At 42.3% G+C, this 16,987-nt stretch overlaps 1 protein-coding gene across 2 annotated transcripts in view; it reads right to left on the minus strand.

The window, feature by feature from the left end:
- The window catches only part of USP9X (ubiquitin specific peptidase 9 X-linked), a 162,805-nt gene that overhangs the window by 83,296 nt on the left and 62,522 nt on the right, over positions 1-16,987 (minus strand). For both annotated transcript variants that reach the window (XM_081951522.1, XM_081951521.1), the window contains exons 11-14: positions 15,667-15,819; positions 10,203-10,307; positions 7,935-8,141; positions 4,970-5,106 (exon numbers count right to left, since the gene is read on the minus strand). In XM_081951522.1, the coding sequence (XP_081807648.1) occupies positions 4,970-5,106; positions 7,935-8,141; positions 10,203-10,307; positions 15,667-15,819 (602 nt within the window). The remainder of the gene's footprint in view (positions 1-4,969; positions 5,107-7,934; positions 8,142-10,202; positions 10,308-15,666; positions 15,820-16,987) is intronic.

Consider the following 16,987-nt stretch of genomic DNA (forward strand, 5'->3'; position numbering starts at 1 on the left):
CCGATATTGGTAGTGGCGGCCCGCAAAACAAAATCTCAGGAACCTCCGATGAGATGGTCTGATAGGTATGTGGAGGTAGGCTTCCTTGATATCTATTGTCAGTTGGTGCCCCTGGTGGCTCGGAGGGACTGCATCTTGAATCTCTTGTATGCCAGGTGGACATTGAGCCTTTTAAAATCTAGGATTGCTCTCCACCCCCACCCCACCCCGAGTTCTTGGGCACTAAAAAGAGAATTGAGTAAAATCCTAGTCCTATCTGGTTCAATGGAACCAGTTCGATGGCACAGATATCCAACAAATGTTGGATTTCAGTTTCCATGAGACTTCTTTTGACTTGACCACTGGGGGTAGGACACGAAATGAAGTGCCTCAGGGGCCTGGAGAGGAATTCTAGAGTGAGGCCGAGCCTCACTGTTTGAAGAACCCAAGTATCTGACATGGTCACCTCCCATTGGCTGGCAAAATTTAATAGTCGACTGCCAATGAAAGTACGATCTTGAGAGTCACTTGTATCGGCGATACGGCCTACCACCCGATCCTCAAAAGGAATGTCAGGATTGGGGCTGCTGCTGATGGAACTGCTGCTGTCTACCTGTCCCAGAATCCTGATCTATACTGAGAACAATCTGTTCCCTGCAAGTAGTTTCATTGGTAAGACTGGTACGGTTGGTAGGAATAAGCAGGTTCAGGTACCCAAAAGGACTGCTTGCAAAAATAAGGTTGGGATCTATGGTCTGCCCTACAGTGGGAAGAAGGTAAGATCTTCCGCTTATCCTTATTTTTAACCAGTATGGAGTCTAAGGCCTCCCCAAACAGCTTCCCCTTTTAAAGGGTGCTGAAGCTAGCCGCCATTTAGAACACATGTCAGCCTGCCAATGACGCAGCCAGAGCAAGCAACGAGAAGAAATATCGGAAGCCAGGGCTCTAGATGCGAACTTGGTTGCACTGAGTGTAGCGTCTGAAGAATACTCTATGGCAGCCACCAGCTTGTTAACATCCTGGTGGAGGCGGGCATCCTCCAGAGAAATCCTGGCCTGCAATTGGCAGATCCATACCAGGGACATTCGGTTAAAGAAAGACGCTGCCATAGTCAACCGGATCTCCCAGGCGGCCACCTGGTGAGTCTTGCAGAGAGTCATCTCCATTTTACGATCCTTCACCCAAAACCCCTGAAGACACTTCCGAAGGAACGATGGCTGGGGAAGCTAAGGTGCGACAGGAGCGTCCACTGAGGAAACCTGGAGAAGACCCCCTTATTTTTGCCCTGAACCATACAGCTTCTTATCCATGTTGTTGGGAGGGGAATTGGATCCAAGCTTGATCCACTGTCTCTGCATTGGTGTTAGCTTGGAGAATATATGTTCAGTAGCAGCTAGCCTTAAGGAGGCCCCGGCTGGGGCCTCCAATGTACCCATATTGGCAGTGGCCTTGGCCTTCAACAAGAGACAATTAAATAAGGCTGTGCAAAATAGGCTTGAGAAGGCAGGCCTGCCGGAGATCATGCCTTCAGATAGCTCCTGTTCCCCTATCTCCTCATCTCCCAGCAGCAAAGCCTTGCTGTGTAGGGAATGCTGCGGGGAAGCTGGATCCCCAGCTAGATTGGAATGACCCCTAGCTATACTCTTAGGTCGGAATGCTTGATTCCTACACTGGATCTCAGAATCCACATCCTGAGATATGGCAGCGGAAAAAATGTCTCTGAGTTCTCTAGGAAGGGCGAGGCCCTGACCCTCTTCTGGGCGGAGCCCCGCCACAGTGGGGGAGAAGGTAGCCTTTGGAGCAGAGCATCTTGGTCTAAGAGGAGGATCTGGTCCTGCAACAGCTCTAGTTAATGGAGGATCAAGCCCGAGACCCACATCAGTCACAGAAAACTCCTGGTGCCAGGAATTATCAGGGGACAAGGATCTGCTGGTCTCTAATAGTGGGGGTGAAAGGGCCCTACTCCTAGGAGATCCCCTCTCATCCACCAGTGAAAGAGGAAGACTAGGGCCCAAACATCCTTCTATGATCCCGTGGGCCTGAGAGGGCAAGGCCCTCTGCTCCCCTTATAGTCCAGTCGGCCTCTATACCCTTACAGCGATTCTTAGATTTGCTGGCCTTGCTTCCTTTGGCCCTGGTGGAAGGCCCCTTCGTTGTGACCCTACCAGGCAGCTGGCTGAGAAATAAGCCTCCATGAAAACAGTAGATCTCAGTAAGCACGGCACTCAGTGCCAAGGCTAGTAGCAAGCTGCGAGGTAACAGATTGGAAAAGCAGCCTAAACACACTAAAATCTCAGAGCAATCAAACACACCATCGCCAACTCCAATCTCTGCAAGAGAGTGGGGCCAGGACTTGCGCATGCGCAGTAAATAGGTCTACCGGCACCAAGAGAAACGGTTGCGCCGGACCAATGGCACGAAACCTGCCAATGGCGTAGTTCAAAACACGACACCAATCGAGTCAAAACAATGGAGCAATGCCACGCTGCAGCGGCGAGCCAGCTCTCTACCTCTTAACAAGCATCTCTCTCGTGCTACGGAGACTAGCCAGCAGATCGGGTGAAAGCTCCAGCCGCTAGAAAAACGTTCCTCATGGGTCAAACCAGAATGAATAAATACGATGATTAGTGGTGGTGGTTCTTACCGGCGGGCCAGGGGATACCAGCGCACTCACCAGGGCAATCTGCAATCTTGCAAATAATCCAAACTATAATTGCTGCACTTCTAACGGAGAATCCAAGATGAGAAATTTTTCAATCTAACAGCCAATATAACCAGATTGAGTTGGAGAAGTTTGAATATGTCTAATTTTGGCTAGACCAGCGATGGCGAATCTTTTTTGGCTTGCATGCCACAAGTGGGGGGAGCGCAGGGGGGTCATGTGCGGGCGTGCCGCACCCATAATGCAACGTGCAACGCCCCCAGTGCGCATGCGTGCACAACGCACGACCCCCCCATTTTTACATGCTTTTTTCGCCCTCCCCAGGCTCCAGAGGCTTTATAGGAGCCTGGGGAGGACGAAAAGAGCCTCCCCCGCCGCCCCGGAGGCCCTCCAGAGGCTTCAGGGACTATCCGGAGGCTTCCCTGAAGCCTTCGGAACGCTTAAAACCACCCTCCGAGCAAACCGGAAGTGACTTCTGGTTTCCTCGGAGGGTCGTTTTAAGCGCTCCGAAGGCATCAGGGAAGCCTCCGGATGGTCCCTGAAGCCTTCAGAACGCTTAAAACGACCCTCCGAGCAACCCGGAAGTCACTTCCGGTTTGCTCGGAGAGTGGTTTTAAGCGTTCCGAAGGCTTCAGGGAAGCCTCCGGACGGTCCCTGAAGCCTCCGGAGGGCCTCGGGGGGGGGGGGGGGGGGAGGCTCTTTTCGCCCTCCCCAGGCTCCTATAAAGCCTCCGGAGCCTGGGGAGGGCGAAAAATGGCTCTTAAAAAGGTGAACTCAGCTGGCCAGCGCGCACATGCGCGCTGGCCAGCTAACAGGGCAGCGCCTTGTGTGCCCTAACAAATAGCTCCGCATGCCACTTGTGGCACGCGTGCCATAGGTTCGCCATCACGGGGCTAGACTAAGTTAAAAAACTGTTTTCTGAAGGAAAAGAGAGCCGTGGCCAAGACTTTTTTCAACTCAGTCTTGAGGCTAATATGCTGAATTTAACCCACGCTTGGATTCTCCAAGCAGCATACAGGAGAATGAATGCTGTTTTTTGGCAGAAGATGCAAATCTAATATAGCTGATAGTCCTTAGAACCCTAGAATCACATCACAAAATTCAGTGACAGAATATGAACAGGGTGATTTCAATCCATTTTCAGCTGTTTGGGATAATTTTATGGGACAAACATCTTGACCATTCCTCTCTTCTGGTGAGTACAGATGGTTCTTGCTTAAAGACCACTCATTCAGTGATTGTTAAAACAAGTGCTAGTTAAGTACGAGCATGTAAGTCCTCGTACTTACGATGTCACAATATCCTACGATCACGTGATCATCACTTGTAACCTTCTTTGCTGGCTTCCAACAAAGTCTATGGGGGAGCCAGGAGGAGGTTCTGAATAGCAACCATATGACATTTGATTTGATGACTGCACGGGCTTTGCTTAATGGAAACCAGAAATGGCAAAAATTCTATTATTAAGTGGTGTGGTCATGTGACATTGCACTGTGCTGCTTAGCAATGAAAATTCCTGATCCTTGTTAAGTGAAAACTACCTATATGTTCTTTGTTCTCTGAAGGGCTGAATTGTGACCCTAATCCTTGAAACACTGCCAAACCATTAAATGAAGGTAAATAAGTTACTTCCTAATTACTACTCTTTATCAACTGCTTTTAAAATCATTTGTTATCAAATAAGTGACATGAATATAAATGGCAACTCAGCTTCAATATTTCTATTAACTCCTACCACATTCAATTTATACTCTCACATCTTAATAACATCCGAGGTTTAAATGACCAATACAGAGTCTTACTTCAAATTCCTTAGATCAGAGTTCTCCAAAGTGGTCCATATCAACTTCCACAAGTCAGTGGGGTTATCCATTATTATTTTGTTATTATTACGTATATTATATTATTTAAAATAATATTTCCATACAATAAATGTTTGGAGTGTGTGTCAATGAGCAATCTGAAACTTGCTGAAGAGACCAATGAGCTGAAGAGATTGGGAACTCCTGCATTAAACTTTATGTTACCCCTATCAATTTTCAAAGATCACATTCTTGTCATATACCATTTGAAGGTGGCTAATAATTAGGTAATTCTGTGATATTTCTAATCACTTACTAATTTATTTTATTTAAAATATTACATAAATATTTTAAAATATTTATATGGCTGCCCAAGCTATTTAAGTTTGTTATATGAAGCAGTTATATGCATTCTACAGGAATACTACCTATTACCACATAACTAAACAAATACAAACACATCATCTATTCATGCATTGTACTAGATTTTATTATAATTTACTATATAATTACCTTAACTTCTCACCTTAAGTTTTGTGGCGCTTCTCCAAACAAACTACAAATTTCCCTAATTTGTTTCAAGGCTGGAATGACCCATTTGTCATTTGTGCGGAGCTCTTCTATAAAACGATCTATCCACTGTATTTTTTGTGTATCTCTATCCTTCAGGAAAAGAAAAGGAAGCATAAACATGAAGGGAAGAGGATAAAGATAGGCCAAAAATGAACCAAAAAAAGTAAGATCATCCTGGGCAAAAGCAGAGAAAACCTATTCCTAAATAATACATGCCAACTATCAGTATAACATCAAGTTGCTTCCTTATCCGGCTCTTGTACATGGAAAGCTTAGGTTTTGTCAGAATCTGGGCCAGCTATTATTTCTGTACCACATGTACCAATTATTTATGTAATATGGCTCTCTTATACATGACTCTAGGTGAATAGCAATTAAAACAAAATAAAAACAGAATAAAATGAAACCAATAATTAAAAATGTAAATAACAGGTGCAGGCCATCATACCACTACAAGTAAAACTAGATCCCCCTCATAACTCAATCCCAATTCTGTCTGCAAATCTGGTCTGCTATGGAATACCATATGAGGGATTTGTTTCCCATAAACCCATAATGAAAGAGCAACGGTGGTGCATTGGTTAGAATGCAGTACTGCCACCTACTGCAGGCTACTTCTGCTGATCATCGGCTGGTTGCAGTTTGGTAGTTCAGGTCTCACCGGCTCAAGGTTGACTCAGCCTTCCATTCTTCTGAGGTTGATAAAATGAGGACCCAAATTGTTGGGGGCAATATGCTGACTCTATAAACTGCTTAGAGAGGGCTGTAAAGTGCGGTAAAGCGGTATATCAGTCTCAGTGCTATTGTTATAATCAACACCAGTTTGAGAAGACTGGCAAGCTCAAAGTTAGATTGCCACTGAAACTATAGCACTATATTAGACCCCTGATTCAAGAGCAATCTTCCACTACATAGACACAAAGGGATGAATAAAAGAGCAGCCATTAGCTACAAAGAGCCATCATATACTATTTTATATCTCATATTGCCCACACTAATTGATGTTACATCTCTTGCAACAACTGTTCTTATAAGCATAGCGGCCTGCAAGGAAGGAGATGAGGAAAGACAGAGGTTTCTGAATATTCTCTAAAAATCAGCATGTGTCATTGCCTGTTTCTATTGCGCTCAAATGTTCTTCCTTGCTCCCAGATTCATCCCTTTCCAATACTGTCATGTATTATTTTCCCCTGGCAATACTTGCCCATTTTGCAGATCAATCTAGTATTCTATATGCCCTCCATATAAATTGGTGCCCTCTTCACAGCCACTTGTATACAGCTCAGAGACATTCTGCAGCTTGCCTGCTTACTAGGGGGAGGGGTGCATAGAAACACATCTACAGTAAGTTCTCTGCAAAGTTCAGCAGGCAACCCACACAACGAAACTGCCGAAGAGTCCTTGGAAGTTTTAATCATAAAGTGCAGGACAGAACTGTGACTCAAAAACCTATGAAGCAATAATAATCCAGGGCTTACTAGCAGGGTAGGAGTGGGGGGAGATAAGTTATGAGCCCTGGATGCTAATCCATAAGAGGATATTCATAGAAGAAGTGGCAGAATCCCTGGAAATAAGACCTGGTCTTATTTTTGTTGTGCTCCAAAATAAACACTAGGAGTTATTTTCAGGGATACATATCAGGGTGATCAGCCCAGCTGGGTGCTCTCCCCCCCCCCCCCCCGGGCATGCACACAAGAGGTGGGAAGTGCACAGGACCAATCGTATCAGGAAGCAGCTGCAGCCTGCGCAGCACAGGTGAGCGGATTCCCTGTCCAGAAGTGTGGGAGGGGGCAGAAGTGTGGGAGGGGGAAAGGCAGGCAATCTGGATGCGCTGCACAGGTCACAGAAAAGCTGAGAGTTGGGCTGGAGTGCCCAGGCATGGGAGGCTCATCTTCGTGTGGTTGCACCGGCAGCAGATGGAAGCAAAGGCAGGGGCGGAAGGCAGGCAATCCCTACGCACAGCGCAGGCAAGCTTAGACGTAGCCCATCAACTCTCGGTTTTCTTGAGGCCCGTGTCTGGATCACCTGCCTTCCCCCCGCACCTCTGTCTCCATCTGCTGCTGTGCCACCGCACAAAGATGAGCCTCCCACGCCCACCCGCCACTCCAGCTCAACTCTGGGCCTTCCTGTGGCCCACAGGGCAGGTCCGGATCAAGTGCCTCTCTATGTCTCTTGCTTGGACAGGTAATCAACTCACCTGCACTGTGTGGACTACGGCTGTTGCCATAACTGTCAGCCTGTGAGCACTCGCCACCTCCTTTGCTGGCCACACCCACCCTCCTTTACTAGGGCTTACTTTTGGCATAGGGCTTATATTAGGCGCATACGTAAAAATCAGGCTAGGGTTTATTTATGGGATAGATCGTATTTTCAGGAAAACATAGTAGCTAGCATTTATTGGGCTGTTCCACTGCATAGTGAAGTGAAATTATTAGTGGCTGATTGCTGGATCCATACTCCTGGTAGGGCCCTTTGCTCTCAAGTTCCACATCCTCTCTTATATTGGGCATGAACAATCTGCAAGCACTTTAACAGCTATCGGTAACATGCAGTGGTAAAACCAGAGCTGCTTTCTGCTGAAAATGGTGAAGCAACCCTTCCTTCTTGGCTGACCTAAACGACTTACTATTTGCTACTCTCTATAAATGTACAGTGAGGACGGAGTACATACACTTGTCAATGTTCTTGGTTACCCAGCTTGTGCACACAAAGCCAGAGTCCTATGAGGATTGGGACCAAGTTGTCATAGTGTTCCAGCTTTGTGTGTGGAAGCACCCACAAATTGCAAACCTCCCTTGAATTATCCACCTATAATTTTAAAATTCCTGCTTTAGAGTATTGTGGGGGGAAAAACAACATAATTTTTAATGAAACATTAGCAAGTTCATTTTAATGGCTAACTAACAATTCATCCTTACCTGTGAACAACTGTAATCTAAAATTTTAATGTGGGCACTGAGAGCCTGATCCATGATATCAACTGGAACATCATCACTATGCGCTAAATTCCATAGGAGATTTAGTACTTTGTGTGCCATCACACCATCTTTATCATCTTCTGCAAGACGTCGGATTAGCTCAAGTAGCTTTTCACGTTGTTTTTTACTTGCATTTGTCCAACTTGCCTAAAAACCAAAGGGAAATCAATGGAAAGTTAAAATGCAGTCCTATAATAGTACGAAAACTTTAAGAAACTGTAATATTAAAATACAAATTAACATTATTTAAAATTTACATGTAACTACCATTTCTCCAAAAAGACGATCCACCTTGAAAAGAAACCCTATCATGTTTTTGAGCGCATGCGATCAAATTTAGCCCCACCCACAAAATTAGCCCTAATTACGACACTGCCCACCCTGGTGTACAGGGGTTGGGGTGAGACACATAGGGAAAAAATAAGCTAGGGTGGCGAAGGGCGGGTGGAGCTGCCTTTCTTACAAGGCCTCGCACACCCTAACACCTGTCTCGCCTTCTTCTGCAGCTGCTTGCCGCCACTCCCACGCATCACCCCAGCCTCGGTTTTGTCTTCAGTTGCCTGCTGGAAGGCATCTGCAGCCGATAACAGAGCTCCAGATCGATCCGGAGCGGTTATCGGCTGCAGATGACTTCAAGCAGGCATCTGAAGGCGAACTGGGAGGACGGGGCGATACGTGCATGTGGCAGCAGAAGAATTGGGCCAGCAATGTGCTCCTGCTGGGCGGGGCTGTCAGTAGCACCGCCATGAGGTGAGTCAATAATTATTTTAAAATAGCTGAATTCTTACTACTAATTGCTCAGTATGGTTGAAGAAAACATGTATTTATATATGTTATTTAAAATACTGTGTACCTCCAAAAAGAAGGCCTAGCCCTATGGTTTTCTTCAACCATACTGAACAATTAGTAGTAAGAATTAATTTATTTTAAAATAATATTCAAAGATTACATAAAAGTGAAAGCCTCTTTTCCAGCTCTTCTAAATCAAAGCAAATTCATGCTCTTACAAATAGAATACCAATTTTTAATATCATTTTAATGTATATTCCAATAACAATCAAATTTAATGCAAGTTATTAGTAAAACATATCTGGCTGCATAATTATTTTTACAATTCTTCAAGAAAATGCAAGAAACTCATTGGTTCTTTTTACCCATTAAGAATTCAACAAATCTAAACTGTACTTAACTAACAGGAGAATAAAGTACTTCATAAATGACAATTGGTTTCCAGTGTGATTTCTTCATAAGTCAACTGTAAATTATCTGATTCTATAATATCATTTGAAAAGAAATGTCAACATGTCTCTTATACCTGCAGTAAAATATCAATGAAATATAATTGCTACATTTTAATGTACAATTTCAAAAACTATAAACAACAAAGGAGAATTGACTCAGGGTAAAAGAAATTTCAGGAAACTGAATCTGAAGTTTATTTACTATATTAAATTTAACAGAATAACAGAGTTGGAAGGGACCTTGGAGGTCTTTTAGTCCAACCTCCTGCTCAGGCAGGAAACCCTATACCATTTCAGACAATGGTTATCCAATCTCTTCTTAAAAACCTCTAGTATTGGAGCACCCACAACTTTTGGAGGTAAGTCATTCCACCAATTAATTGTTCTAACTTTCAGGAAATTTCTCCTTAGTTGTAGGTTGATTCTTTCTTGACTAATTTTCATCCACTGCTTCTTGTTGTGGCTTCAGGTGCTTTGGAGAATAGGTCAATCCCCTCTTCTTTGTGGCAGCCCCTCAGATATTGGAGCATTGCTATCATGTCACCCCTAGTACTTCTTTTCATTAAACTTATCATACCCAACTGCAGCAAACCTTCTCTATATATGTTAGCCTCCAGTTCCCTGATCATCTTGGTTGCTCTCCTCTGTGTTCTTTCTAGAGTCTCAACATCTTTTTATATTATGGTGACCAAAACTGAATGCAGTATTCCAAGTGTGGTCTTACCAGGCATTATAATATGGACTAACACTTTACATGATCTTGATTCTATCCCTGTGTTAATGTTTTTTTGGCAGTTGCAGCACACTGCTGGCTCATATTTAAGTAAATGTCCACTAGGACTCCAAGAACCCTCTCGCAGTTACTACTATTGAGCTAGGTAACATCTATTAAAATCAACATAAATTGAAATTTGATTATGTCCTACTTAAAGGAGTTCAATGAATAGCAAATTAATAGACTAATTACCTTAAAGCAATCAAACAAATGGTCAAGCTGTTCAGGAGAGAAATCCCAGGCCAATTTTGCAAGAAGATCATGCACATTTTTCACAATGGCTTCATGTTTTCCTGCCTTGAAGAGCAATATTATTAATGTTGTTTTTATGTTATTTGTAGAAAAAATGTACAACATATTGCAACATTATTATCACAAAGTACCATTTTAAGGTAAACTAATTAAAAGTCAAAGATTGGTATAGTAATTTATGATGTACCTGCTGCTTTACAAAGCTATCTTCAAGAAGCTACAAAATAAATGAAAGGGGGGGGCAGGGAAATATGAGAATGCTTAATAATGCAAGGTTCCTTCTACTATATATATCTCAGCTTGAACAAAACAGCAACAAGCAGCCTTTGAAGAATTTCAAGCTACAACTAACTTCTGGGAGAAAACTAGAGCATGAAATGTGATGATAGAAAACTAATATTGCTTCATTACTTAACATCAGGGAGATGCTTGAATTTTCTCTACAAAGTATTTTGGAAGCTGTTCAGGACAAAATGTGAGAACTGCTTCAAGCTTCATGAGACCTTTGGTCGAGAATGATAAAGCTGAATGGGTGAAGACTATTAGAATAGATATAGGTAGTCCTTGACTTATAACCACAATTGAGCCTAAAATGTACTGTATTTTTCGGAGTATAAGACGCACCAAGGTTTTGAAGAGGCAAATTTAAAAAAAAGTAGGTAGGTAGATAGAGGGATAGAGAGGGAGAGAAAGAGAGAGAAATACAGTAGGTAAGTAGGTAGGGAGAGAGAGAGAGAGAGTAGTTAGGTAGGTAGATAAAGAGATAGAGAGACAGAGAAATATATATATATATATATATATATATATATATATATATATATATATATATATATATATATATATATAATAGGTAGGTAGGGAGAGAGAGAGAGAGAGTAGGTAGGTTGGTAGGTAGTGGGATAGAGAGAGAGAAACAGAAAGAGAGAGAGAGAAATGCAGTATATAGGTAGGGAGAGAGAGAGTAGGTAGGTATGTAGGTAGACAGAAATATAGTAGATAGGTAGAGAGGGAGAGTAGGTAGGTAGGTAGGTACCCTGTTTCCCTGAAAATAAGACCTCCCTGGATAATAAGCCCAATCAGGCTTTTGAGTGCAAACGCTAAAATAAGCCCTCTCCCAAAAATAAGCCTTCTCTGAAAATATTGCAATACAGCAGCAGCCATGAAATGACCATGCTTGCCACCTCCTGCAGCTCAAAAATAATAAGACCTCCCCAAAAATAAAGCCAAGTGCTTATTTTGGGGGTCAGAAGACCCTGTCTTATTTTCGGGTAAACACGGTAGATGTTTCCAGGTGTATTTATCCATGTGCTGGAGAAGGAAATCGCTGACAATCTGCAGCACCTAAGACTTTGTTTCTGCTGGCACAGCACTTGATCAATGTAATTCTCATCAATCAGTTAAAGAATTTTCCAAAAGGGGGAAAAAGTTTTTGCACTCTGCAAAACTCCCCAAAACAGGCCCGTTTTTCATGAAAAAAAATGCATGCATAATCTTATGGAGGCTTATAGAGTGCTGCTGGGGCCTGGGAGGGGAGGCGGACAAAAATGGCCCTTTTTTGCTCATTTCTGAAAGCCTCCATAAGGGTATGCATGGCCATTTTGGTGAAGGGGGCGGGGCTTTGAGAGGCACAAAATGCTGTATTCGATGTATAAGACGCACCCAGATTTTCAGCCTCTTTTTTGAGGAAAAAAGGTATGTCTTATACTCCGAAAAATACGGTATGTTCTTAAGTGAGACATTTGTTAAACGAGTTCTGCTCTATTTTATGACCTTTCTTGCCACAGTTATTAAGTGAATCACTGCAGTTGATAAGTTAGTAACATGGTTGTTAAGTAAATCTGGCTTCCTCATTGGTTTTGCTTGTCAAAAGGTGATCACATGACCTTGGGACACAACAACAGTGATAAGTATGAACCAGTTGCCAATCATTTGAATTTTGATCATGACCATGGGGGTGTTAGAAAGGCTGCAAGTGTGAAAAATGATCATGTTCCCTTTTTCAATGCTGTTGTAATTTTAAATGGTCACTAAATGAATTGTTGTAAGTTGAAGACTACCTGTATATTCTATAAATAAATGCAAAGAAAGGAGAATGAGATCAAGAGAGATTGGGAAAGATTTAAATAGAATCTGTAAATACACTTAGAAGTTCATGAAAAAGCTAAAAAGTATAATTAGAGTGAGTGGAGTGAGAAAGATTAATATCTGGATAATGAATTGCTGGATGGACATTAAATTAATGAAAGTGAAACTGACGAGACTGCAATGCTTAAGATCAGAATAAGAATGTGCAAGATCCAAAGTATCTATTTTGTTTCAAATTTTTACGAACAGCTTCAAAGCAGTTCCATTTCAGTAAAACAAAACATTTAGACTAAAACAAAATTTGGAGGGATCTTAGGGTGAGTTTTTATGGGATGAATAGCAATAGCATTTACACTTATATACCACTTCACAATGCTTTACAGCCCTCTTTAAGCAGTTTACAGAGTCAGCATATTGCCCCCAACAATCTGGCTCTTCATTTCACCAACCTCGGAAGAATGGAAGGCTGAGTCAACCTTGAGCCTGGTGAGATTTGAACTGCGAAATTGCAGTCAGCAGAAGTAGCCTGCAGTACTGAATTTTAACCACTGCGCCATGGCGGCTCATAAATAAAGAATAAAGAAAGGCTGCTTCCTGCCTTCCCCTCAGTAGCACCTAGAATTTCATATCCAACTTGCCTCGCCAATCTTTAATTTTGCCAGAACTTCCCTTCCCTCCTTCCCCTCGGGCATTGTGGATTTACTGCCCTATATACCACTAAGACCCTTCATTGATTACTGCCTTGTCGTGGCGACTAACTCAATGAAGCTTTGAGCTATTCTGTGCAAGACCACCCAAGACGGACAGGTCATAGCAGAGAACTCTTGACAAAATGTGATCCACTGGAGAAGCAAATGACAACCCACTTCAATATCTTTGCCATGAAAACCTTATGGACAGCACCAAAAGGCAAAATGATATGATGCTGGAAGATGAGCTCCTCAGGTCAGAAGGTGTCCAATATGCTACTGGGGAAGAGCAGAGTGCTAGTACTAGTAGCGCCAGAAAGAGTGAAGCGACTGAACCAAAGCCAAAAGGACGCTCAGTTGTGGATGTATCTGGTGGTGAAAGGAAAGTACAATGCTGTAAAGCTCTATACTCCACAGGAACCTGGAATGTAAGATCCATGAATCAAGGCAAGCTGGGCGTGGTCAAACAAGAGATGACAAGACTGAACATCAACATCTTAGGAATCAGCAAACTAAAATGGACAAGAATGAGTTAATTTAATTCAGATGACCATCAGGTACACTACTGTGGGCAAGAATCTCTCAAAAGAAATGGAGTAGCCTTCATAGTCAATAAAAGAGTAGGAAAAGTAACACTGGGATACAATCCCCAAAATGATAGAATGATTTCAGTTCGAATCCAAGGCAAACCATTCAACATCGCTGTAGTCCAAGTCTATGCCCCAACCACTAGTGCTGAAAAGAATGAAAGTGACCAGTTCTATGAAGCCCTACAGACCTTAGAGAATTAACACCAAAAAATAATGTCCATATCATCATGGGGGATTGGAATGCTAAAGTAGGAAGCCAAAAGATAACCAGAATAACAGGCAAGTTTGGCTTGGAGTACAAAATGAAGAGGATACAGGCGGATAGAATTTTGTCAAGAGAATACAATGGTCATAGCAAACACTCTTTTCCAACAACCTAAGACACAACCCTACACACGGACATCACCAAACGGTCAACAGAGAAATCAGACTGACTATGTGCTCTGCAGCCAAAGATGGAGAAACTCTATACAGTCAGTAAAAACAAGACTAGGAGCTGACTGTGGCTCAGATCATGAGCTTCTCGTTGCAACATTTAGGCTTAAATTGAAGAAAATAGGGAAAATTACTAGGCCACTCAGATATGAACTAAATCATATCCCTGATGAATATACAGTAGACGTGACAAATAGATTTACGGAATTAGATCTGATAGACAGAGTGCCTGAAGAAATATGGACGGAGGTTCACAACATTGTACAAGAGGTAGCAACTAAAGCCATCCCAAAGAAAAAGAAATGCAAGAAAGCAAAATGGCTGTCTGAGTAAGCTTTGCAAATAGCTGAGGAACGAAGGGAAGTGAAAGGCAAGTGAGAAAGATACACCCAATTGAATGCAGAATTCCAGAGCATAGCTAAAAGAGATAAGAATGTCTTCTTAAATGAACAGTGCAAAGAAATAGAAGAAAACTATAGAATAGGGAGGACCAGAGATCTCTTCAAGAATATTGGAGATATGAAGAGAACATTTCATGCAAAGATGGGCATGATAAAGGACCAAAATGGCAGGGACCTAACAGAGGCAGAAGAGATTAAGAAGAGGTGGCAAAATTAAACAGAAGAACTATACAAGAACGAGCTTAATGTTCCTAATAACCACAGTGGGGTGGTCACTGACCTCAAGCCAGACATTCCTGCAGCCAAGAAATTAAAAGACACTTGCTCCTGGGGAGAAAAGCTATGGGAAAATCTAGACAGCATACTAAAAAGCAGAGACATTACCCTGCCAACAAAAGTACATATAGTCAAGGCTATGGTTTTCCCAGTTGTAATGTATGGCTGTGAAAGTTGGACCATAAGAAAGGCCGAGCACCAAAGAATTGAGGCCTTTGAACTATGGTGCTGGAGAAGACTCCTGCAAGTTCCTTGGACTGCAAGACGATCAAACCAGTCAGTCCTAGAGGGTATCAACCCTGACTGCTCTTTAGAAGGCGAGATCCTGAAGTTGAAACTCAGATAATTTATCCACCTAATGAGAAGGAAGGACACACTGGAGAAGAGCTTAATGCTGGGAAAGATTGAAGACAAAAAGAAGGGAACAACAGAGAATTAAGGTGGCTGGATGGAGTCACCGAAGCAATAGGCGTGAGGTTAAATGGGCTCTAGAGGATGGTAGAGGACAGGAAGGCCGGGAGGAACTTTGTCCATGCAGTCGAAATGGGTTGGACATGACTTCGAAACTCACAACAACATACCACTATGTACCAGTTCCCTACTGTAATTGTCCCAACAATAAGAAACATAACCTAAGCACAGCATCTTCCACAGCCTCTTCTGTCCCTGATCTTTACACAGCCTGCTTCCTAAACAAATGGTTGTAAGTTGAGGACTATCTGTACTGAACAATTTGAACTAAAGCTACAAGTAAAAATACTTGCAGTTTATTTGAAACTTGAAAGTTTATTTTTTTTCTTCCTTGTAAAGGGATAGGAAAATGTTTCAGAGATGAAAGAATTAAATGTTTAATATTGCAGTACAATAGACAAAACATGGCCAGACAAAATAGAGATTGTCTCTATTTCTAGAGATAATAGATAATTACCTGGGCAGCCCAAATGTTGTCAAGATCTTGCAAGGTTAAGGCCTTTTCTTTGATGACAAAACGAAGAATTTTCTCTAACTTTTCTACATACTGAGGCTGATGTAGACTATCTCTCAACACAATTGATAAAATGTTGTTTTGCTGGATCCATTCCTAAGCAGAACATGAATGTATTGGATACAATTAAAATATATACATATTTCTCTTTGTTTTATTTTAGATGAGTGAAGCAATGCATATAAAACTCTTGGTGATGGGAACCACAATTTGGAAAAAGGAATACTAATAATATTCATCAACTTCTTCCTAGAACAAGCATATTCAACTGGCAATTCCAGATTTCACAATAACTAGGCATAGTATAATTTTAGAATATAATAACAGAGTTGGAAGGGACCTTGGGGGTCTTCTAGTCCAACCCCTGCTTAGGCAGGAAACCCTACACCACTTCAGAAAAATGGTTATCCAGCATCTTAAAAACTTCCAATGTTGGAGCATTCACAACTTCTGGAGGCAAGTTGTTCCAGTGATTAATTGTTCTAACTGTCAGGAAATTTCTCCTCAGTTCTAAGTTGCTTCTCTCCTTGATTAGTTTCTACCCATTGCTTCTTGTCCTATCCTCAGGTGCTTTGGAGAATAGCTTGATTCCCTCTTCTTTGTGGCATCCCCTGAGATATTGGAACACTGCTATCATGTCTCCCCTAGTCCTTCTTTTCATTAAACTAGACTTACTCAGTTCCTGCAACTGTTCTTCATGTTTTAGCCTCCAGCCCCCTAATCATCTTTGTTGCTCTTCTCTGCACTCTTTCTAGAGTCTCAACATCTTTTTTACATCCTGGCAATCAAAACTGAATGCAGTATTCCAAGTATGGCCCTACCAAGGCATTATAAAGTGGTATTAACACTTCGCGTGATCTTGATTCTATCCCTGTTTATGCAGCTTAGAACTGTGTTAGCTTTTTTGGCAGCTGCTGCACACTGCTGGCTCATTGACTAAGTTACCACATGTACTGTACCTGTGCATTGTGTTTTTCTTGCCTAAATGTAGAACCTTACTTTTTTCACCACTGAATTTAATTTTGTTAGATAGCGCCCAATGTTCAAGTCTGTCAAGATCCTTCTGTATCTTAAGCCTATCTTCTGGAGTGTTGGCTATTCCTGCCAGCTTGGTGTCATCTGCAAATTTGATGAGTTCCCCATCTATCCCCTCGTCCAAGTCATTGATGAAAATGTTAAAGAGTACTGGGCCTAAAACAGAGCCTTGGGGTACTCCACTGCATACTTCCATGTAGACTCAGTTCCATTGAGGACTACATATTGA

Source organism: Natrix helvetica (assembly GCF_964273705.1).
Source record: "Natrix helvetica genome assembly, chromosome: 4".
NCBI lineage: Eukaryota > Metazoa > Chordata > Lepidosauria > Squamata > Natricidae > Natrix > Natrix helvetica.